The sequence below is a fragment of the Triticum urartu genome, chromosome 6A (genome assembly GCF_056163025.1).
Source record: "Triticum urartu cultivar PI428250 chromosome 6A, HENAU_Tu73, whole genome shotgun sequence".
NCBI lineage: Eukaryota > Viridiplantae > Streptophyta > Magnoliopsida > Poales > Poaceae > Triticum > Triticum urartu.
Genome location: NC_141878.1, coordinates 172,794,179 through 172,819,677, shown reverse-complemented (window position 1 = coordinate 172,819,677; position 25,499 = coordinate 172,794,179). Strand labels below are relative to the sequence as shown.

At 42.6% G+C, this 25,499-nt stretch overlaps 1 protein-coding gene across 1 annotated transcript; it reads right to left on the bottom strand.

Moving 5' to 3' along the window:
- Positions 1–12,896: 12,896 nt before the first annotated feature.
- LOC147964619 (E3 ubiquitin-protein ligase SINA-like 10) lies at positions 12,897–13,818 on the bottom strand. The gene is made up of 2 exons (XM_087530064.1): positions 13,684–13,818; positions 12,897–13,601 (listed from the first exon to the last, which is right to left on the bottom strand). The coding sequence occupies exons 1-2, from the start codon at positions 13,816–13,818 to the stop codon at positions 12,897–12,899; spliced, it is 840 nt and encodes a 279-aa protein (XP_087386190.1).
- Positions 13,819–25,499: the final 11,681 nt, after the last annotated feature.

The following is a 25,499-nucleotide window of genomic DNA, read 5'->3' as shown; positions in this document are numbered from 1 at the left end:
TAGTGCTGAAATAGCATGCGCATAAGATCTAGTAGTTCTAAGTATAGGAGCATCATCAAGACTTAGATTTCCCACACAATTGAAAAATTCTTGGATACGTTCCTTTCGTATAACATTCCCTTGCCCCAAGATAAAAGTTTTAGCATCCATATTGCCCGTACGTCCTATCTTAGGAGTTAGGCCATAATCTGTTGGTGCCATACCGAAATCACTCATGATTGCCAGCAAAAGGATAGACCCAACGAGAAAACGGTGAACGAAAAAGAGGGGCGAATAAAAACGGAAAATTTTTGTGAAGTGGAGGAGAGGAAAACAAGAGTTAAATGGCAAATAATGTAAATTGCAAGGAGATGAGATTTGTGATTAGGAACCTGGTATATGTGGAAGATCCTCCCCGGCAACGGCGCCAGAAATTCCTTTTGATGTCGCTTAAAGCTAAGTTGGTATTTCCCCGAAGAGGAAGGGATGATGCAGCACAGCGGTGGTAGGTATTTCCCTCAGATATGAAACCAAGGTTATTGAACCAGTAGGAGAACCAAGAAACACAACGTAAACAGCACCAGCACACAAATAACAAATACTCACAACCCGACGTGTAAAATGGGTTGTCAATCCCTTTCGGGTAACGGCACCAGAAATTGGCAAACGGATGGGAGAAAGTTGTAAATATTGATAGATCGAACGCCAAATAAAATAAATTGCAGCAAGGTATTTTTGGATTTTTGATTTAATAGATCTAAAAATAAAAGGCAAATAAAAATAGATCGCAAAGGCAAATAATATGAGAAAGAGACTCGAGGGCCATAGGTTTCACTAGTGGCTTCTCTCGAGAAAAATAGCAAACGATGGGTAAACAAATTACTGTTGGGCAAATGATAGAACTTCAAATACTCATGATGATATCCAGGCAATGATCATTATATAGGCATCACGTCCAAGATTAGTAGCTTGCGTCTACTACTATTACTCCACACATCGACCGCTATCCAGCATGCATCTAGTGTATTAAGTTCATGGAGAAACAGTGTAATGCAATAAAAACGATGACATGATGTAGACAAGGTCTATCTATGGAGAGATAGAACCCATCGTTTTATCCTTAGTAGTGATGACCCACAAGTGTAGGGGATCTATCGTAGCCTTTTCAATAAGTAAGAGTGTCGAACCCAACGAGGAGCAGAAGGAAATGATAAGCAGTTTTCAGTAAGGTATTCTCTACAAGCACTGAAATTATCGGTAATAGATAGTTTTGTGATAAGGTAATTTGTAACGAGTAGCAAGTAATAAAAGTAAATAAGGTGCAGCAAGATGGCCCAATCCTTTTTGTAGCAAAGGACAAGCCTGGACAAACTCTTATATGAAGGAAAGCGCTCCCGAGGACACATGAGAATTATCGTCGAGCTAGTTTTCATCACGTTCATATGATTCACGTTCGATACTTTGATATGTGGGTGGACCGGTGCTTGGGTACTGTCCTTAATTGGACAAGCATCCCACTTATGATTAACCCCCATTGCAAGCATCCGCAACTAGAACAGAAGAATTAAGGTAAACCTAACCATAGCATGAAACATATGGATCCAAATCAGCACCTTACGAAGCAACACATAAACTAGCGTTTAAGCTTCTGTCACTCTAGCAACCCATCATCTACTTATTACTTCCCAATGCCTCCCTCTAGGCCCAAACAATGGTAAAGTGTCATGTAGTTGACGTTCACATGACACCAATAGCGGGATGACAACATACATCTCATCAAAATATCGAACGAATACCAAATTCACATGACTACTTATAGCAAGACTTCTCCCATGTCCTCAGGAACAAACGTAACTACTCACAAAGCATATTCATGTTCATAATTAGAGGGGTATTAATATGCATAATGGATCTGAACATATGATCTTCCACCAAGTAAACCAACTAGCATCAACTACAAGGAGTAATCAACACTACTAGCAACCCACAGGTACCAATCTGAGGTTTGGATACAAAGATTGGATACAAGATATGAACTAGGTTTTGAGATGAGATGATGCTGGTGAAGATGTCTATGGAGATTGACCCCCTCCCGATGAGAGGATCGTTGGTGATGACGATGGTGATGATTTACCCCTCCTGGAGGGAAGTTTCCCCGGCAGAACAGCTCTGCCGGAGCACTAGATTGGTTCCGCCAAGGTTCCGCCTCATGGCGGTGGAGTTTCTTCCTGAAAGCTTGCTTATAATTTTGTCCTCGACGAAAGACTCCATATAGCCAAATATGGGCATCGGAGGGCCACCAGGGGGGCCATGAGGCTGGGGGCGCCCAGGCGGGTAGGGCGCGCCCCCACCCTCATGGCCAGGGTGTGGGCCCCCTCTGGTATTTTCTTTGCTCAGTATTTTTTATTAATTCCAAAATGACTTCCGTGAAGTTTCAGGACTTTTGGAGCTGTGCAGAATAGGTCTCTAATATTTGCTCCTTTTCCAGCCCAGAATTCCAGCTGCCGGCATTCCCCCTCTTCATGTAAACCTTGTAAAATAAGAGAGAATAGGCATAAGTATTGTGACATAATGTGTAATAACAGCCCATAATGCAATAAATATCAATATAAAAGCATGATGCAGAATGGACGTATCAACTCCCCCAAGCTTAGACCTCGCTTGTCCTCAAGTGAAAGCCCAAATCGAAAAATATGTCCACATGTTTGGAGATAGAGGTGTCGATAAAAATAAAATAAAATACGGACATGAGGGCATCATGATCATTCTTAGAACAGCAACATATATATATATATATATTGTCATATGATATCTTATGCTAAAGTAACAATTCAATCACAATTTCAAGTATGAATCATAAACTTCATTGAGAACCAACAAACTCTTATCTCAGTCACTGAGGCAATTGCAATTTATCATAACATAGGAAAGAGTCAATATAAGAGCTTTTCAGCAAGTCCACATACTCAACTATTATTTAGTCTTTCACAATTGCTAACACTCACGCAATATTTGTGGGTATGAAGTTTTAATCGGGCACAGAGAAAGATAGGGGCTTTTAGTTTTGCCTCCCAACTTTTGACATCAAGGGTAATGTCAACAATAATAGTTCATGAAAAATCACATCCAATTAGCTATATATACCAGGATCCTTCCAACACATTGTGCTTGCCAAAGGATAAAATGTAAAAAGGAAAGTTGAAGATCACCATGACTCTTATATAAGGTAGAAGATAAAAGTAAGAGATAGGCCCTTTGCAGAGGGAAGCAAAGGTTGTCATGCACTTTTATGGTTGGATGTACAAAATCTTAATGCAAAAGAACATCACTTTATATTGCCACTTGTGATATGGAGCTTTATTATGCAGTCCGTCTCTTTTATTTCTTCCACATCACAAGATCGTATAAAGCTTATTTTCTCCACATTAATAGATCATACATATTTAGAGAGCAATTTTTATTGCGTGCACCGATGACAACTTACTTGAAGGATCTTACTCAATCCATAGGTAGGTATGGTGGACTCTCATGGCAAAACTGGGTTTATATTAGGGATATTTGGAAGCACAAGTAGCATCTCTACTTGGTGCAAAGAAATTGGCTAGCATGAGAGGGAAAGGCAAGCTCAACATGTTGGATGATCCATGACAATATAATTTATCTCAGATGTAAGAAAACATAACCCATTACATTGTCTTCCTTGTCCAACGTCAACTCTTTAGCATATCATACTTTAGTGAGGGCTCAAAATCATAAAAGATGTCCAAGATAGTATATTTATATGTGAAAACCTCTCTTTAATTATTGCTTCCTATTAATTGCAATGATGACCAAAACTATGTTTGTCCACTCTCAACAACTTTTATTCATCATACTCTTTATATATGAAGTCATAACTCTCCATAAGATCCATATGATCTCTTTATTTATTTTTATTTCTTTTTCTTTATTTTATTCCCTCAAGATCATAGTAAGATAATCAAGCCCTTGACTCAACACTAATCTTTATTATATATAGCTTACGGACTCGATTACATAGGAAGATCATAAAGCAAAACTCACAACTAGATCATACTAAAAATTTATTCTACTAGATCAAGATACTATCAAAAGGATCGAACTAAGAAAAACGGTAAAGATAAAAGTTATGGTGATACGATACCGGGGCACTCCCCCAAGCTTGGCAGTTGCCAAGGGGAGTGCCCATACCCGATGCTCAGTTCTTCTTTGTTGGTGAAGAAGGTGTTGGTTTTGTTGATGGCATAGGCTTCTTCCTTAATTTGCGCTTGAGGATAGAATTTTGATCCCTCGGGTCATCGATCTCCTGCTCTAGGCTTAGTATCTTTTTGCATAATTCCTGCTTGTTTTCCTGCAAGAGGCGAAAAGGGATAAACTCGATCTTAGGTTTCTTTGCTCTATTGGGGAGGCTTGACTTTTTGAACTCCACATGCATGTCCCCAGGTTGAGGTAATGGGACTTCATCTTCATCTGAGCTCGTCTCATCATCTCCTTTAGGCTCATAGTCTTCTTCTTCCTCCGTGGTCCAACCACAATGCTCCAAGTCCCCGTAGACCTTATGATCTGCAAGGTAATCAGCTACATAGCTTTCTCCCTCTGAATCTTGGGATGACATATTGCTCTAATATGCAGTAGAAGCAACTTGAAACAAAAACAGAGGATATTTGCGTGATACGGTGGTCAAAACCTTAGGGAGATTATATAATGAATTTTTACCGACCAAAAGAAGTATCATGCAAGAAAACGGAGTCCGGAGAGCACACGAGGTGACCATGAGGCACGGGGCGCGCCCTCCACCCTCGTGGAAGCCTCGTGTCCTTTCCGGTCTGCTTCTTATTTTCCTATTTTCTTAAATATTCCAAAACGGAGAAAAATTGCCATTAGAACTGTTTTGGAATCGGTTTACTTACCGTACCACGTACCTATTCCTTTTCGGAGTCTGAACGTTCTAGAAAGTGTCCCTTATATATTCCTCCGGGGTTACGGTTTCAATAACATTAGTTTCAAAATTTATAGGATTAACTCAGATATAATGTTTGATTCTTTGACCGTTTGCCACCCTCGGAATTGTGCCTTCGAAGTGGTTGATTTTTATGGCACCAGAACGATAGATCTCCTCGATGACGTAAGGACCTTCCCATTTAGAGAGAAGTTTGCCTGCAAAAAATCTTAAATGAGAGTTGTATAGCAACACATAATCACCTACATTAAACTCACGCTTTTGTATCCTTTTATCATGCCATCTTTTGACCTTTTCTTTAAACAGTTTGGCATTCTCATAAGCCTGGGTTCTCCATTCATCAAGTGAGCTAATGTCAACTGGCAAGTTTGAAGTCATAGTTGAGCTCTTTAATGGCCCAATATGCCTTATGTTCTAGTTCGAGAGGTAAGTGACATGCTTTTCCATAAACCATTTTATACGGATACATACCCATAGGATTTTTATATGCAGTTCTATAAGCCCATAATGCATCATCAAGTTTCTTGGACCAATTCTTTCTAGATCTATTAACAGTCTTTTGCAATATTAATTTAAGCTCTCTATTGCAAAGTTCTACTTGACCAATAGACTGTGGATGATATGGAGATGCAATTCTATGATTAATATCATACTTAGCAAGCATTTTACGTAAAGCACCATGAATAAAATGTGAACCACCATCAGTCATTAAATATCTAGGGACTCCAAACCTCGGAAAAATAACTTCTTTAAGTATCTTAATAGAGGTTTTATGATTAGCACTACTAGTTGGAATAGCTTCTACCCACTTAGTAACGTAATCAACAGCAACTAAAATATGTGTATACCCATTAGAGGAAGGAAACGGTCCCATAAAATTGAAGCCCCAAACATCAAATGATTCAATAACGAGTGAATAATTCATAGGCATTTCTTGACGTCTACTAGTATTACCAATTCTTTGTCATTCATCACAAGACAAGACAAACTTTCGGGCATCCTTGAAGAGAGTAGGCCAATAAAAACCAGATTGCAATACCTTATGTGCAGTTCTATCTCCAGCATGGTGTCCTCCATAAGCCTCGGAGTGACACTTGTGTAGCATCTATTCCTGTTCATGCTCAGGTACACAATGTCTAATAACACCATCTACTCCCTCTTTATAAAGATGTGGGTCATCCCAGAAGTAATGTCTTAAATCATAGAAGTTTTTTTCTTTTGTTGGTATGTGAAAATAGGTGGTATAAATTTAGCAAAAATGTAATTAGCATAATCAGCATACCATGGAGCAGTACGAGAAGCATTTATGACAGCTAGTTGTTCATCCGGAAAGCTATCATCAATAGGTAGTGGGTCATCAAGAACATTCTCTAACCTAGACAAGTTGTCTGCAATGGGGTTCTCAGCTCCCTTTCTATCAATAATATGCAAATCAAATTCTTGTAGCAGGAGAACCCATCTAATAAGTCTAGGTTTAGCATCTTTCTTTTCCATAAGATATTTAATAGCAGCATGATCAGTGTGAATAGTTACTTTAGAATCAACAATATAAGGTCTGAACTTATCACAAGCAAATAGAACTGCTAAGAATTCCTTTTCAGTACTAGCGTAATTTCTCTGGGCATTGTCTAGAGTTTTACTAGCATATTGAATAACATTTAATTTTTTATCAACTCATTGTCCTAGAACAGGACCTACAGCATAGTCACTAGCATCACACATGATTTCAAAGGGTAAATTCCAATCAGGTGGCTGAACAATAGGTGCAGAAATCAAGGCTTTCTTAAGTATTTCAAATGCTTCTACACAATCATCATCAAAGACAAAAGGAATATCTTTTTGTAATAGGTTAGTCAGAGGCCGGGAAATTTTTAGAAGTCCTTAATGAACCTCCTATAATACGGGCATTACCAAGGAACCTGCTTATACCTTTGATGTCCTTGGGACACAGCATCTTTTCAATAGCATCAACCTTAGCTTTGTCAACTTCAATACCTCTTTCAGAAATTTTATGCCCCAAAACAATACCTTCATTAACCATAAAGTGGCACTTCTCCCAATTCAAGACAAGGTTAGTTTCTTCACATCTCTGCAAAACTCGATCAAGGTTGCTCAAGCAATCATCAAAAGAGGATCCATAAACAGAGAAATCATCCATGAAAACTTCACAAATCTTTTCACAAAAATCAGAGAATATAGCCATCATGCATCTTTGAAGGGTAGCAGGTGCATTACATAAACCAAAAGGCATACGTCTATAAGAAAAGGTACCGAAAGGGCAAGTAAAAGTAGTCTTTTCTTGATCATCAGCTGACACAGGTATTTGAGAGAAACCAGAGTAACCATCTAGAAAGCAAAAAATGTGTATGTTTGGATAATCTTTCTAGCATTTGATCAATGAAAGGCAAAGGGTAATGATCTTTTAGTAGCTTTATTTAATTTGCGGAAATCAATTACCATCCTATAACCTGTAATAATTCTTTGCGGAATCAATTCATCTTTATCATTAGGAACGATAGTAATACCTCCCTTCTTAGGGACACAATGGACAGGACTTACCCACTGACTATCAGCAACGGGATAAATTATACCTGCTTCAAGGAGTTTTAATATTTCCTTTCTTGCCACTTCTTTCATCTTAGGATTTAGCCGTCGTTGGTGATCAATAACTGGTTTGGCATCTTTCTCCAAATTTATTTTGTGTTGACATAGAGTGGGACTAATGCCCTTAATATCATCAGGAGTATATCCAATAGCAGCACGGTGCTTCTTCAGAGTTTTCAATAATTTCTCTTCTTCATGCTCTGAAAGGTTAGCACTAATAATAACAGGATATATCTTCTTTTCATCAAGATAAGCATATTTGAGAGTATCAGGTAGAGGTTTAAGCTCAAACACGGGATCACCCTTAGGTGGAGGAGGATTCCCTAGGATTTCAACAGGCAAATTGTGTTTCAGAATAGGTCCCTATTTAAAGAATACTTCATCTATTTCCCTTCTTTCTTTCATAAACATATCGTTTTCATGGTGTAGCAAATATTGTTCTAAAGGATCAGTAGGAGGCATGGCAATAGAGGCAAGACCAATAATTTCATCTTTACTAGGCAATTCTTTATCATGGGGTTGTCTACGAAATTTAGCAAAATTAAACTCATGAGACATATCCCCTAAACCAACAGAAACAATATCCTTATTGCAGTCTATTTTAGCATTAACAATGTTCAAGAAGGGTCTGCCAAATATAATGGGACAAAAGTCATCTTGTGGGGAACCAAGAACAAGAAAATCAGCAGGATATTTAACTTTCCCACACAAGACTTCAACATCTCTAACAATCCCAACCGGTGAAATAGTATCTCTATTGGCAAGCTTAATTGTAACATCTATCTCTTCTATCTCAGCAGGTGCAATACCTTGAATAATTTCTTGGTACAAGGAGTGAGGTATTGCACTTGCACTAGCACCCATATCACATAAACCATGATAGCAATGATCTCCTATTCTAACAGAAATAGCATGCATGCCTACAATAGGTCTATGTTTATTTTTAGTATCAGGTCTAGCAATTCTAGCAGCTTCATTGCAGAAGTAAATAACATGCCCATCAATATTATCAGCCAAGAGATCTTTAACCATAGCAATACTAGGTTCAATTTTAATTTGCGCAGGGGGTTTAGGTGTCTTAATAAGTTAACCACAGTTGAAGCTTTAGCATGATCCTTTATTCTAACAGGGAAAGGTGGTTTCTCAATATAAGCAGTAGGAACAACATGATCATTATAAGTGATAGTCTTTTCTTCAACTTTAATAGGTGCAACTACTTTTATTTCAATGGGAGGATTATATTTAAACCACTTCTCCTTAGGGAGATCCACATGAGTAGCAAAGGATTCAAAGAAAGAAGCTACTATCTCAGAGTCAAGTCCATATTTAGTGCTAAATTCATGGAAAGCATCGGTATCCATAAAGGATTTAACACAATAAAACATAGGTGTTATACCTCACTCCTTACCTCCGTCGAGGTCCCAATCTTCAGAGTTGCGTTTAATTCTTTCCAATAAATCCCATTTGAATTCAGTAGTCTTCATCATAAAAGATCTAGTACAAGAAGTATCGAGAATGGAGCGATTACATAGAGAAAGCCGAGCATAAATTTTTTGAACAATCATTTCTCTTGAGAGCTCATAATTGGGGCATGAATATAACATTGAATTAAGCCTTCCCCAAGCTTGAGCGATGCTTTCTCCTTTGCGAGGCCAAAAATTATATATATAATTACGATCACGATGAAGAAGATGCATAGGATAAAACTTCTGATGAAATTCCAATTTCAATCGTTGGTAGTTCCATGATCCCATATCATCACATAGCCTATAACATGTCAATGCCTCTCCCTTCAAAGATAAAGGGAAGACCTTCTTCTTGATAACATCCTCGGGCATACCTGCAAGCTTAAATAATCCACAAACTTCATCCACATAGATTAAGTGTAAATCGGGATGCAATGTTCCATCACGTGTGAAAGGATTAGCTAGCAGTTTCTCTATCATACCTGACGGAATTTCATAGTAAACATTTTCAGTAGGTTCAGTAGGTTGAGGAGCAACTCTTTGCTCTACTGGTTGGGGTGAAGATACCCCGAACAAGCCCCTCAAAGGATTATGTTCCATAGAAACAAGTGACATGATGTAGACAAGGTCTATCTATGGAGAGATAGAACCCATCGTTTTATCCTTAGTAGTGATGACCCACAAGTGTAGGGGATCTATCGTAGCCTTTTCAATAAGTAAGAGTGTCGAACCCAACGAGGAGCAGAAGGAAATGATAAGCAGTTTTCAGTAAGGTATTCTCTACAAGCACTGAAATTATCGGTAATAGATAGTTTTGTGATAAGGTAATTTGTAACGAGTAGCAAGTAATAAAAGTAAATAAGGTGCAGCAAGATGGCCCAATCCTTTTTGTAGCAAAGGACAAGCCTGGACAAACTCTTATATGAAGGAAAGCGCTCCCGAGGACACATGAGAATTATCGTCGAGCTAGTTTTCATCACGTTCATATGATTCGCGTTCGGTACTTTGATATGTGGGTGGACTGGTGCTTGGGTACTGTCCTTACTTGGACAAGCATCCCACTTATGATTAACCCCATTTCAAGCATCCGCAACTACAATAAAAGTATTAAGGTAAACCTAACCATAGCATGAAACATATGGATCCAAATCAGCCCCTTACGAAGCAACGCATAAACTAGGGTTTAAGCTTCTGTCACTCTAGCAACCCATCATCTAGTTATTACTTCCCAATGCCTCCCTCTAGGCCCAAACAATGGTGAAGTGTCATGTAGTCGATGTTCACATGACACCACTAGAGGGATGACAACATACATCTCATCAAAATATTGAACGAATACCAAATTCACATGACTACTTATAGCAAGACTTCTCACATGTCCTCAGGAACAAATGTAACTAATCACAAAGCTTATTCATGTTCATAATCAGAGGGGTATTAATATGCATAATGGATCTGAACATATGATCTTCCACCAAGTAAACCAACTAGCATCGACTACAAGGAGTAATCAACACTACTAGCAACCCACAGGTACCAATCTCAGGTTTGGATACAAAGATTGGATACAAGAGATGAACTAGGGTTTGAGATGAGATGATGCTGGTGAATATGTCGATGGAGATTGACCCCCTCCCAATGAGAGGATCGTTGGTGATGGCGATGGTGATGATTTCCCCCTCTTGGAGGGAAGTTTCCCCGGTAGAACGGCTCTGCCGGAGCCCTAGATTGGTTCCGCCTCGTGGCGGCGGAGTTTCTTCCCGAAAGCTTTCTTATAATTTTTTCCTCGACGTAAGACTCCATATAGCCAAAGATGGGCATCGGAGGGCCACGAGGGGGCCCACGAGGCAGGGGGCGCGCCCAGGGGGGTAGGGCGCTCCCCCCACCCTCGTGGCCAGGGTGTGGGTCCCCTCTGGTATTTTCTTCTCTTAGTATTTTTTATTAATTCCAAAAATGACTTCCATGAAGTTTCAGGACTTTTGGAGCTGTGCAGAATAGGTCTCTAATATTTGCTCCTTTTCCAACCCAGAATTCCAACTGCCGGCATTCCCCCTCTTCATGTAAACCTTGTAAAATAAGAGAGAATAGGCATAAGTATTGTGACATAATGTGTAATAACATCCCATAATGCAATAAATATCTATATAAAAGCATGATGCAAAATGGACATATCAAGTAGCAACGATACATACGTGTCGGTTCCCCTTCTGTCACTGGGATCAATCACCGTAAGATCAAACCCACTACAAAGAACCTCTTCCCATTGCAAGATAAATAGATCAGGTTGGCCAAACAAAACCCAAATATGGAAGAAAAATACGAGGCTATAAGCAATCATGCATAAAATAGATCAAAGAAACTCAAATACTTTCATGGATATAAAAGATGGATCTGATCATAAACTCAAAGTTCATCTGATCCCAACAAACACACCGCAAAAATAGTTACATCATATGGATCTCCAAGAGACCATTGTATTGAGAATCAAACGAGAGAGAGGAAGCCATCTAGCTACTAACTACGGACCCAGAGATCTACAAAGAACTAGTCACGCATCATCGGAGAGGCACCAATGGAGGTGGTGAACCCCATCCGTGATGGTGTCTAGATTGGATATGGTGGTTCTGGACTCTGCGGCGGCTAGAGTTGATTTTAGTTGACTCCCCTAGTGTTTCTGCAATATTGGGGTATTTATAGAGCAAAGAGGCGGTCCGGGGGGCACCCGAGCTGGGCACAATCCACTAGGGCGCGCCTGGGCCTCCTGGCGCGCCTTGGTGGGTTGTGCTCACCTCGGAGCACCCCCAGGCGCAGCCTTGGCCCATTAGGTGTCATCTGGTCCATAAAAAATCTCCATAAAGTTTCATTGCATTTGGACTCCGTTTGGTATTGATTTTCTGCGATGTAAAAAACATGCAAAAAATAGCAAATGGCACTTGGCACTATGTCAATAGGTTAGTACCAAAAAATGATATAAAATGACTATAAAATGATTATAAAACATCCAAGATTGATAATATAATATCATGGAACAATCAAAAATTACAGATACGTTGGAGACGTAGCAGGGTGTTCGACAGGAATAGTCTCGTGGCGAGCTATAGACTAGTCTTTTTTCACATGCATTACATCGACACATATCATCTCTCTCCATGTTTCCCATGCACACACCTATCTCTCAGGACTTCTCGCACGCACCATCTCTAGCTCCCTAGTTGATTCCACCCACATACACTTGTACTCTGAGTTTAGCACGTTATACAGGAAGGGAATAGGTGCACGCACACACGCGTCCCCTCTCACACACGCATCTGTAGCTACGAATTGTAGTGTTCTCGACCATCCGATTGGCTCTATGAAAGGTTTCCCATTGCTCCTTAGCCTTGCTATTGAGAAGTTTAAAACGCAGAGGCTAAGCTGGAGGCACGAGGTTTTGGTTAATGTGCGGGCCGCACATGACACGAGCTTTGTCTGCCTGGTGCGCAGTCGGTTGAGTTGTCCAAGTATATATAGACACAACCAGGCCATCCTTGGTATCTATGCCTCAACTTATGTGCATAGAAATTAGGATCGGAGGGAGTACTACTCGTAGTAGTGCTACTACTTTGATGTGTCGTGTCAACTCGCACAAGTATGCAACACTTCCTGAACAAACAAGCATATAAGCTATTATACTTCTTACCCAAAGGATCTTTATATCCAACAGACACAAAATATCCGTTCGATTGTTGGAAATTACTTTAACTGTTGATCTGATGTCGAAGTAATTGTTGCATTGCCACCAAAACCCACCATCTCTTAAGCTAAAGTACACCGAGCTAACCCCTATATTATCATATTACTAAGATAAATAGAAGGCATTGTAGAATCATTTAGGAGGTGAGCTTGTCAATCTGAATGTGGAGGGACACCGTCCTCGACAACCCAGCCCCGACCAGCAGCTTGGGCAGAATTGTGAAGAAGGTCAGCTCCTGCACAGCGATGTCACCGGGATCCTTGCTACTTGTCACCTCCATTTCCACTTTGACGGCGTCGGTCCTGCCTTTGGGCTCCCCCGGCGGGTCGTTCACCCACAGCTTGGCCACGTAGTGCGGTAGTGGGGACGCCCCCACTCTGATGCAGACGACCAACACGGAGATAGGTACGCCGATGTCGAGAATGCCACCGACTAAGAAAAATGCGCAGCCATCCTCCTCCGCGAACAGCATGAGTCGTGGCTCCGACAGTGGCACTTGCAGCTGGAGCACCTTGACGTACTGGAACCTGTGCACGAGCATGGGATGCACGATGCTGATGTGGTGGGAGAGCACTGACGGCGAGCCTTCGCAGCCGTAGACGGGCACGGAGCATTTGCAGGGCGCGAGCGGACACATGCTCTGGTGACTGGCGACCTTGTGGTAAGTGACGTAGAGCCCACAGCCTACATGCGGGCACTCCACCCTCATCGAGGAGAGGACGTTTTCCACCGCCGTGTTCCGCACGTCGAAGCCACCGCCGCGCTCGCACTTCTGGCACTGCCGCTGGTTCCCGGGGCGCACGATGCGGCAGTCCGCACAGGCCAGGTGCCCTCCCTTGCACTACACAAATCAATCGAACATCACATCAATCAAGAAACTTGCACCTTGCTCGATCAACTGAACGGACGAGGTGTATTCAAACCTCATACATTGGAGGCTTCAAGGGGCGGAGGCACAAGGGGCAATGGAGCAAGGTGAGGTCCATCGAGACCATAGAGAGCTCCATCATCGGGTCCTGTTCCGTCGGCATGATCTCGCCCTCCTCGTTCACAACCATCTCTCACTTTAGGGCCGGGGCATTACAAAGTTTTACCGTCACATCTTCATACTAGTACTTCAAGGTGCATTAAATCAACACATGCAAGTATCAAAAGGAAAGTCACGGCATGCATGCATGCGTTGTAATTAATGCATCGGTAAACGCAAATTATTGAAATATATCGAGTGCAGTGCTTTGATGTGTCGCGTCAACTCGTACAAAAACGAGAAGTTTGATTACAACACCCTCTCCCTCGAGGACTGATCTCTGGTGCCTTAACTACACCTGCCTTTGGTTGTATGACAGGTGGGCCAGCCACTAGTTGGGCCCACATGTCATACACCCAAAGGCAGGAGCAGTAAGTCAATGAAGCTGCGTCACTCCCTCACCCATGAGCGTGGTGGCTAGCAGGACTAGGAGAAGCTTTTGCTACATGCTTTCCCTCCCGCACGCGGTGGACATGCAGCAGTTCATTCGGTGTCAGATGGCCTGAAGCATACTGTAGCAGTACTCCACTGCAGTAGTACTCCATCATTGTTTGACTTCCCGAAGAGGAGAAGAGCCAAGCGTAGCCCGGACGCTTGTCTGGCAGTTTCATGTGTAGAGTAGTCTAGGATAGTGTGTACCATGCCTCTAAGCTTAAAATTGTTGGGGTCGGCTCCATGCTATGAGGCCGTCTCGAAGCAATTTTTGTATTAAAATAATCTTCTGGCCCTACATGTCATCCTGGTGATTGTAGTTTGCACGCTCATCTGGTCAAGATAGGAATATATATTTTAATTTGTGGTGGGGTAAATGCTAGAGGTTGCAGCAAATATATTGTACACTGCGGGTCTTTTAGCCAAGTTTAGAGGAAAGCATGTGGGGCCAGTGCTATGATGTGTCACGTCAACTCGTACAACGAGGAGAAGCTTGATTTTACTACTACACACCTTCTCCCTCGCCCATGCGCGCGGTGGCTCGTAAACGAGGACAGGCTTTTGCTTACTACTCCCGCACGCACACGGTGGACGGACATGCAGCAGTTGATTCGATACTGTAGAAGTAGTAACATCATTGTTCGTCTTCTCGAAGAGGCGAAGAGCCAAGCACAACCTGAACGTGGCAGTTGCGAATGCTCGTGTGGTATTCTTTGTGTAGGGGTGGGGCGTGGTGCGGAGCCTTGAATCATGCATATAGCTAGGCTCTTGCATGAGACAAAATTGCTATGTGAGCCCACTATTGTAGTACTTGCTAGTATAGCCCTGTAAACCGGAAAGGAGTATTTGCCTTTCTAGAGATTTCAACAAGTGACTAGACTACACTCTAAATGAGTACATATGGAGCAAAATGAGTGAACCTACACCGTAAATAAATATGTAGTTCTCTCATTTTCCTCTCCGCCTTGGTCGCGGTGCACAATATTGAGTATACTACTACTACTAACTAGTCACTTTTTGACATGCATTTACGTTGATACGGCTTGAATGCCAACGACGCAGAGGGTAGCGGTTCCCGAAATGTTGAACGGTCAATGATGCATCCGCAGCCAATTAGCATGCGGAGGTAGGAGTAAGTAAATGGAGAAGCCGAATGGAGCTAGCACGATGTGAATGCAACGCAGTTTGGACCCTCATACAAAGGCGCCCCACCACTCCAATCCATCTACTCCTAGTGTCTGCACAACACTGCCCACTCCAATCCAAGACCAAGTGACCAAAATCCACAAGCACCCATGGCGTCAATGGACGCGTGCGGCAGTCGGCTGTGCCAGGTCGTCCAAGACGCCGACCTGTGGCCCCGCACCGCGGAGCGTTTCCAGACGGTGTTGGTGACCGTCGGCGTCATAGCCCTCGTCGATTCCGGCTTCGCCTCTCGCATGTGCCAGATGATGGTCGACTCCATCCGCAGGTTCACCGCCATCAAGAAGCACGCGGACGACCTTGCCGTACTCCTCCAACCCGTGTGCCCAGGCTCCTCATTGCCTGCCACCCTCATCAGCCTCCAAGGCGACGAACTCTTTGAAGGACTGGTGGCCCTGCAGGTGCCGGAGGTCGCGACAAATAATGTGCCCCTCGAGGTCGCGCTCGCCGCGCAGCACCTCGTCATGCAAGAAACCGTCGATCTGCACATCCACGTCTACGAGGAAATCGTCTTCATAGGCCACTACAAGGCCAGCGAGGACAGAAAGATGTTGGCCTTCTTCCAGCGACTGGAATATTTGGACGCCATTGTTCAGAAGCACGTCGACCTGGCCACGAAAGCCGCTGCTACTTAGCCGCCGTTCGGTGGGCCGGCGCCCTGAGTGGAGGAGGTGGACATCGTCGATGGATGCATCTTTCTTCTTGCCTCCTGTAACCAGCAGTGCATCGCCTTGTGGCCTTAATGTTCTATTAGTGTATGGCATTTTTATTCCAGTCGTAAATGACATGTGTGATCACTTGCTCTTATTTGGCATTAATTATATTTAGTATGTATCACAATCTTTGACCTGGTGTACTACCTAGGTCCTGGTTTATTAGTCCCTTTTGTAATTTGTGCTAAATTTTGACCAAAGATTTAACTGACAAAATGTTAGTGCATGTCAACAAAAATTATATCATTTGATTTGTATTTGAACATAGTTTTCAATGATATAATTTTGGTGACATGCATGAACCTTTTTTAGTCAAATTTATGGTCAAAATTTGGCACAGATTACGAAGGTGAGCAATAAACCAGGATGGAGGTAGACTGGTCCATCACCATCGTGTTTTGTGTCTAATTTTGACCTCAGCAACCCAACCTATATGGAGGGAGTGCTGTATATATTGGCGCAACAACCAAACTTATAAAGTATATTCTAAATTGAACGTTACTACAAGTCACGAGTTCAAAACGAGAAAGTGGGTACAGCATGCCTGTGTCGTTCGTGTCGCACCCCACGGTCGCGGTGCACAATGTAGACTAGTCTCTTCTTGACCCTCATTTACATTGATACGGCTTGAATGCCAAGGAGGGAGAGGGTAGCGGTTCCCGAGACGTTGAATGGTCAATGACACATCCTCAATTAGCATGCAGAGGGAATTATTTGGAGAAGCGGAATAGAGCCAGCATGGTGTGAATGCAACAGAGTTTGGACTCTCATATAAAGGCGCCCCCACCACTCCAATCCATCTACTCCTAGTCTCTGCGCAACACTGCTCACTCCAATCCAAGACCAAGTGACCAAAAGCAACAAGCACCTATGGAGGCGATGGACACGAGCAGCAGTCAGCTGTACCAAATCATCCAAGACGCCGGCCTGCGGCCCCGCACCGTGCAGCATTTCCAGACGGTGCTGGCAACCGCCGGTGTCGTAGCCCTCGCCGACGCCAGCGTCGCCTCTCGCATGGACGACATGATGGTCCACTCCATCTACAAGTTCACCGCGGTCAAGAAGCACGCGGACGACCTTGCCATACTCCTCCAGCCCGCGTGCACAGGCTCCTCATTGCCTGCCACCCTCATCGGCCTCCATGGTCATAAGCTCTTTCAGCCCTAGTGGCCCTGCAGGTGCCAGAGCTCGCGACGAAGAATGTGCTGAAGGAAATATGCCCTAGAGGCAATAATAAAGTTATTATTTATTTCCTTACTTCATGATAAATGTTTATTATTCATGCTAGAATTGTATTAACCGGAAACATAATACATGTGTGAATACATAGACAAAGAGAGTGTCACTAGTATGCCTCTACTTGACTAGCTCGTTGATCGAAGATGGTTATGTTTCCTAGCCATAGACATGAGTTGTCATTTGATTAACGGGATCACATCACTAGGAGAATGATGTGATTGACTTGACCCATTCCATTAGCTTAGCACTTGATCGTTTAGTTTGTTGCTATTACTTTCTTCATAACTTATACATGTTCCCATGACTATGAGATTATGCAACTCCCGTTTACCGGAGGAACACTTTGTGTGCTACCAAACGTCACAATGTAACTGGGTGATTATAAAGGTGCTCTACAGATGTCTCCGAAGGTACTTGTTGGGTTGGCGTATTTCGAGATTAGGATTTGTCACTCCGATTGTCGGAGAGGTATCTCTGGGCCCTCTCAGTAATGCACATCACTTAAGCCTTGCAAGCATTGCAACTAATAAGTTAGTTGCGGGATGATGTATTACGGAACGAGTAAAAGAGACTTGCCGGTAACGAGATTGAACTAGGTATTGAGATACCGACGATCGAATCTCGGGCAAGTAACATACCGATGACAAAGGGAACAACGTATGTTGTTATGTGTTCTGACCGATAAAGATCTTCGTAGAATATGTAGGAGCCAATATGAGCATCCAAGTTCCGCTATTGGTTATTGACCGGAGACGTGTCTCGGTCATGTCTACATAGTTCTCGAACCCGTAGGGTCCGCACGCTTAAGGTTTCGATGACAGTTATATTATGAGTTTTGATGTACCGAAGGAGTTCGGAGTCCCGGATAAGATCGGGGACATGACAAGGAGTCTCGAAATGGTCGAGACGTAAAGATCGATATATTGGACGACTATATTCAGACATCGGAAAGGTTCCGAGTGATTCGGGTATTTTTCGGAGTACCGGAGAGTTACGGGAATTCGCTGGGGAGTATATGGGCCTTATTGGGCCATACGGGAATAGAGGAGAGAGGCCAATAGGAAGGAGGCGCGCGCCCCCCCTCTGGTCCGAAGTGGACAAGGGGTGCAGCCCACTTTTCCTTGTTCCTCTCCCCCTCTTTCCTTCTCTCCTACTCCAACAAGGGAAGGAGGAGTCCTACTCCCGGTGGGAGTAGGACTCCCCCCATGGCGCGCCCTCCTCCTAGGCCGGCCGCCTCCCTCCCTTGCTCCTTTATATACGGGGGCAGGGGGCACCCCAGAGACACAACAGTTGATCATTGATCTCTTAGCCGTGTGCGGTGCCCCCCTCCACCATAGTCCTCGATAATATTGTAGTGGTGCTTAGGTGAAGCCCTGCGACAATAGAACACCAAGATCATCACCACACCTTTGTGCTGACGGAACTCTTCCCCGACATTCTGCTGGATCGGAGTCCGGGGATCGTCATCGAGCTGAACGTGTGCTAGAACTCGGAGGTGCCGTAGTTTCAGTGCTTGATCGGTCGGGCCGTGAAGACGTACGACTACATCAACCGCGTTGTGCTAACGCTTCCGCTTTCGGTCTACGAGGGTACATAGACAACACTCTGCCCTCTCGTTGCCATGCATCACCATGATCTTGCGTGTGCGTAGGAAATTTTTTGAAATTGCTACGTTCCCCAACAGTGGCATCCGAGCCTAGGTTTTATGCGTTGATGTTGTGCACGAGTAGAACACAAGTGAGTTGTGGGCGATATAAGTCATACTGCTTACCGGCATGTCATACTTTGGTTCGGCGGTATTGTTGGATGAAGCGGCCCGGACCGACATTACGCGTACGCTTACGCGGGACTAGTTCTACCGACGTGCTTTGCACACAGGTGGCTGGCGGGTGTCAGTTTCTCCAACTTTAGTTGAATCGAGTGTGGCTACGCCCGGTCCTTGCGAAGGTTAAAACAGCACCAACTTGACAAACTATTGTTGTGGTTTTGATGCGTAGCAAAGAACGGTTCTTGCTAAGCCCGTAGCAGCCACGTAAAACTTGCAACAACAAAGTAGAGGACGTCTAACTTGTTTTTGCAGGGCATGTTGTGATGTGATATGGTCAAGACATGATGCTAAATTTTATTGTATGAGATGATCATGTTTTGTAACTGAGTTGTCGGCAACTGGCAGGAGCCATATGGTTGTCTCTTTATTGTATGCAATGCAATTGCGCTGTAATGCTTTACTTTATCACTAAGCGGTAGCGATAGTCGTGGAAGCATAAGATTGGCGAGACGACAACGATGCTACGATGGAGATCAAGGTGTCGCGCCGGTGACGATGGTGATCATGACGGTGCTTCAGAGATGGAGATCACAAGCACAAGATGATGATGGCCATATCATATCACTTATATTGATTGCATGTGATGTTTATCTTTTATGCATCTTATCTTGCTTTGATTGACGGTAGCATTATAAGATGATCTCTCATGAAATCTCAAGATAAAAGTGTTCTCCCTGAGTATGCACCGTTGCCAAAGTTCGTCGTGCCCAGACACCACGTGATGATTGGGTGTGATAAGCTCTACATCCATCTACAACGGGTGCAAGCCAGTTTTGCACACGCAGAATACTCAGGTTAAACTTGGCGAGCCTAGCATATGCAGATATGGCCTCGGAACACTGAGACCGAAAGGTCGAGCGTGAATCATATAGTAGATATGACCAACATAATGATGTTCACCATTGAAAGCTACTCCATTTCACGTGATGATCGGTTATGGTTTAGTTGATTTGGATCACGTGATCACTTAGATGATTAGAGGGATGTCTATCTAAGTGGGAGTTCTTAAGTAATATGATTAATTGAACTTTAATTTATCATGAACTTAGTCCTGGTAGTATTAGCATATCTATGTTGTAGATCAATAGCTCGCGATGTTGCTCCCCGTTTAATTTTATATGTTCCTAGAGAAAACTAAGTTGAAAAATGTTAGTAGCAATGATGCGGATTGGATCCGTGATCTGAGGATTATCCTCATTGCTGCACAGAAGAATTATGTCCTTGATGCACCGCTAGGTGACAGACCTATTGCAGGAGCAGATGCAGACGTTCTGAATGTTTGGCTAGCTCAATATGATGACTACTTGATAGTTTAGTGCACCATGCTTAACGGCTTAGAATCGGGACTTCAAAGACATTTTGAATTTCATGGAACATATGAGATGTTCCAGGAGTTGAAGTTAATATTTCAACCAAATACCCGAGTTGATAGATATGAAGTCTCCAACAAGTTCTATAGCTAAAAGATGGAGGAGAATAGCTCAAGCAGTGAGCATGTGCTCAGATTGTCTGGGTACTACAATCGCTTGAATCAAGTGGGAGTTAATCTTCCAGATAAAATAGTGATTGACAGAATTCTCTAGTCACCATCACCAAGTTAGTATAACTTTGTGATGAACTATAATATGCAAGGGATAACGGAAACGATTCCCAAGCTCTTCGTGATGCTGAAATCGACGAAGGTAGAAATCAAGAAAAGCATCAAGTATTGATGGTAAACAAAACCACTAGTTTCAAGTAAAGGGACAAAGGGAAGAAAGGGGAACTTCAAGAAGAACGGCAAGCAAGTTCCTGCTCAAGTGAAAAACCCAAGTCTGTACCTAAGCCTGAGACTGAGTGCTTCTACTGCAAAGGGACTGGTCACTAGAAGCGGAACTACCCCAAATAATTGGCGGATAAGAAGGATGGCAAAGTGAACATATGTATATTTGATATACATGTTATTGATGTGTACTTACTAGTGTTTATAGCAACCCCTCAGTATTTGATACTAATTCAGTTGCTAAGAATAGTAACTCGAAACGGGAATTGCAGAATGAACAGAGACTAGTTAAGGGTGAAGTGACGATGTGTATTGGAAATGGTTCCAAGATTGATATGATCATCATCGCACGCTCCCTATACTTTCGGGATTAGTGTGGAACCTAAATAAGTGTTATTTGATGTTTGCATTGATCATGAATATGATCTGATCATGTTTATTGCAATACGGTTATTCATGTAAGTTCGAGAATAATTGTTGTTCTGTTTACATGAATAAAACATTCTATGGTCATACACCCAATGAAAATGGTTTGTTGGATCTCGATCGTGGTGATACACATTTTTATAATATTGAAGCCAAAAGATGCAAAGTTAATAATGATAGTGCAACTTATTTGTGGCACTGCCGGTTAGGTTATATTGGTGTAAAGCGCATGAAGAAAATCCATGCTGATGGGCTTTTGGAATCACTTGATTATGAATTAGTTGATGCTTGCGAACCATGCCTCATGGGCAAGATGACTAAGACTCCGTTCTCCGGAACAATGGACCGAGCAACAAATTTGTTGGAAATCATACATACTGATGTATGTGGTCCGATGAATATTGAGGCTCGCGGCAGGTATCATTATTTTCTGATCTTCACAGATGATTTGAGAAGATATGAGTATATCTACTTCATGAAACACAAATCTGAAACATTTGAAAAGTTCAAAGAATTTCAGAGTGAAGTGGAGAATCATCGTAACAAAAATAGAAGTATCTACGATATGATCGCAGAAGTAAAATATTTGAGTTACGAGTTTGGCCTTCAGTTAAAACAATGTGAAAAAGTTTCACTACTCACGCCACCTGGAACACCATTACAGTGTAATGGTGTGTCCGAACATCGTAACCGTACTTTATTAGATATGGTGCGATCTATGATGTCTCTTACCGATTTACCACTATTGTTTTGGGGTTGTGCATTAGAGACAACTACATTCACATTAAATAGGGCACCATCTAAATCCGTTGAGACGACACCGTATGAACTATGGTTTGGCAGGAAACCTAAGATGTCGTTTCTTAAAGTTTGAGGTTGCAATGCTTATGTGAAAAAGTTTCAACCTGATAAGCTCAAACCCAAATCGGAGTAGTGCATCTTCATAAGATACCCAATAGAAAATGTTGGGTACACCTTCTATCATAGATCCGAAGGCAAGATATTCATTGCTGAGAATGGATCCTTTCTAGAGAAGGAGTTTCTCTCGAAAGAAGTGAGTGGGAGGAAAGTAGAACTTGATGAGGTAACTGTACCTTCTCCCTTATTGGAAAGTAGTTCATCATAGAAATCTGTTCCTGTGACTACTACACCAATTAGTGAGGAAGCTAATGATGATGATCATGTAAACTTCAGATCAAGTTACTACCGAACCTTGTAGGTAAACCAGAGTGAGATCCACACCAGAGTGGTACAGTAATCCTATTCTGGAGGTCATGTTACTTGACCATGACGAGCCTACGAACTATGAGGAAGCGATGATGAGCCCAGATTCCGCAAAATGTTTTAAGCCCATGAAATCTGAGATGGGATCCATGTACAAGAACAAAGTATGGACTTTGACTGACTTGCCCGGTGATTGGTGAGCCATTGAGATTAAATGGATCTTCAAGAGGAAGATGGACGCTGATAGTAGTGTTACTATCTACAAAGCTAAAATTGTTGCAAAAAGGTTTTCGACAAGTTCAAGGTGTTGACTACGATGAGAGTTTCTCACTCGTATCTATGCTTAAGTCTGTCCGAATCATGTTAGCAATTGCCGCATTTTATGAAATCTAGCAAATGGATAAACAAAACTGCATTCCTTAATGGATTTATTAAAGAAGAGTTGTATATGATGCAACCAGAAGGTTTTGACAATCCTAAAGGTACTAACAAAATATGCAAGCTCCAGCGATCCATCTATGGACTGGTGCAAGCATCTCGGAGTTGGAATATACACTTTGATAAGTTGATCAAAGCATATAGTTTTATACAGACTTGCGGTGAAGCCTCTATTTACAAGAAAGTGAGTGGGAGCACTACAGCATTTCTGATAAGTATATGTGAATGACATATTGTTGATCAAAGATAATGTAGAATTATTCTGCAAAGCATAAAGGAATGTTTGAAAGGAGTTTTTCGAAGAAAGACCTCGGTGAAGCTGCTTACATATTGAGCATCAAGATCTATAGAGATAGATCAAGACGCTTGATAAGTTTTTCAATGAGTACATACCTTGACAAAATTTTGAAATAGTTCAAAATGGAACAGTCAAAGAAGGAGTTCTTGCATGTGTTACAAGGTGTGGAGTTGAGTAAGACCCCAAACCCGACCACGACAGAAGATAGAGAGAGAATGAAAGTCATTCCCTATGCCTCAGCCATAGGTTCTATAAAGTATGCCATGCTGTGTACTAGACCTATTGTATACCCTGCCCTGAGTTTGGCAAGGGATTACAATAGTGATCTAGGAGTAGATCACTGGACATTGGTCAAAATTATCCTTAGTGGAATAAGGATATGTTTCTCGATTATGGAGGTGACAAAAGGTTCGTCGTAAAGGGTTACGTCGATGCAAGTTTTGACACTGATCCAGATGACTCAAAGTCTCAGTCTTGATACATATTGAAAGTGGGAGCAATTAGCTAGAGTAGCTTAGTGGAGAGCATTGTTGACATAGAAATTTGCAAAATACTTACGGATCTGAATGTGGCAGACCCGTTGACTAAACTTCTCTCACAAGCAAGACATGATCACACCCTAGTAATCTTTAGGCGTTAATCACATACCGATGTGAACTAGATAGATTATTGAATCTAGTAAACCCTTTGGGTGTTGGTCACATGACGATGTGAACTATGGGTGTTAATCACATGGTGACGTGAACTATTGATGTTAAATCACATGGCGATGTGAACTAGATTATTGACTCTAGTGCAAGTGGGAGACTGAAGGAAATATGCCCTAGAGGCAATAATAAAGTTATTATTTATTTCCTTATTTCATGATAAATGTTTATTATTCATGCTAGAATTGTATTAACTGGAAACATAATACATGTGTGAATACATAGAAAAACAGAGTGTCACTAGTATGCCTCTACTTGACTAGCTCGCTGATCGAACATGGTTATGTTTCCTAGCCATAGACATGAGTTGTCATTTGATTAACGGGATCACTTCATTAGGAGAATGATGTGATTTACTTGACCCATTCCATTAGCATAGCACTTGATCGTTTAGTTTGTTGCTATTGCTTTCTTCATAACTTATACATGTTCCTATGACTATGAGATTATGCAACTCCCGTTTACCAGAGGAACACTTTGTGTGCTACCAAACGTCACAACGTAACTGGGTGATTATAAAGGTGCTCTACAGCTGTCTCCGAAGGTACTTGTTGGGTTGGCGTATTTCGAGATTAGGATTTGTCACTCCGATTATCGGAGAGGTATCTCTGGGCTCTCTCAGTAATGCACATCACTTAAGCCTTGCAAGCATTGCAACTAATAAGTTAGTTGCGGGATGATGTATTACGGAACGAGTAAAAGAGACTTGCCGGTAATGAGATTGAAATAGGTATTGAGATACCGATGATCGAATCTCAGGCAAGTAACATACCGATGGCAAAGGGAACAACATATGTTGTTATGCGGTCTGACCGATAAAGATCTTCATAGAATATGTGGGAGCCAATATGAGCATCCAGGTTCCTCTATTGGTTATTGACCGGACACGTGTCTCGGTCATGTCTACATAGTTCTCGAACCCGTAGGGTCCGCACGCTTAAGGTTTTGATGACAGTTATATTATGAGTTTATGAGTTTTGATGTACCGAAGGAGTTCGGAGTCCCGGATAAGATCGGGGACATGACGAGGACTCTCGAAATGGTCGAGACGTAAAGATCGATATATTGGACGACAATATTCGGACATCGGAAAGGTTCCGAGTGATTTGGGTATTTTTCGGAGTACCGGAGAGTTACGGGAATTCGCCGGGGAGTATATGGGCCTTATTGGGCCATACGGGAATAGAGGAGAGAGGACAAAAGGAAGGAGGCGCCCCCCGCCCTCTGGTCCGAATTGGACAAGGGGTGCAGCCCACTTTTCCTTGTTCCTCTCCCCCTCTTTCCTTCTCTCCTACTCCAACAAGGGAAGGAGGAGTCCTACTCCCGGTGGGAGTAGGACTCCCCCTTGGCGCGCCCTCCTCCTAGGCCGGCCGCCTCCCTCCCTTGCTCCTTGATATACGGGGGCAGGGGGGCACCCCAGAGACACAACAGTTGATCATTGA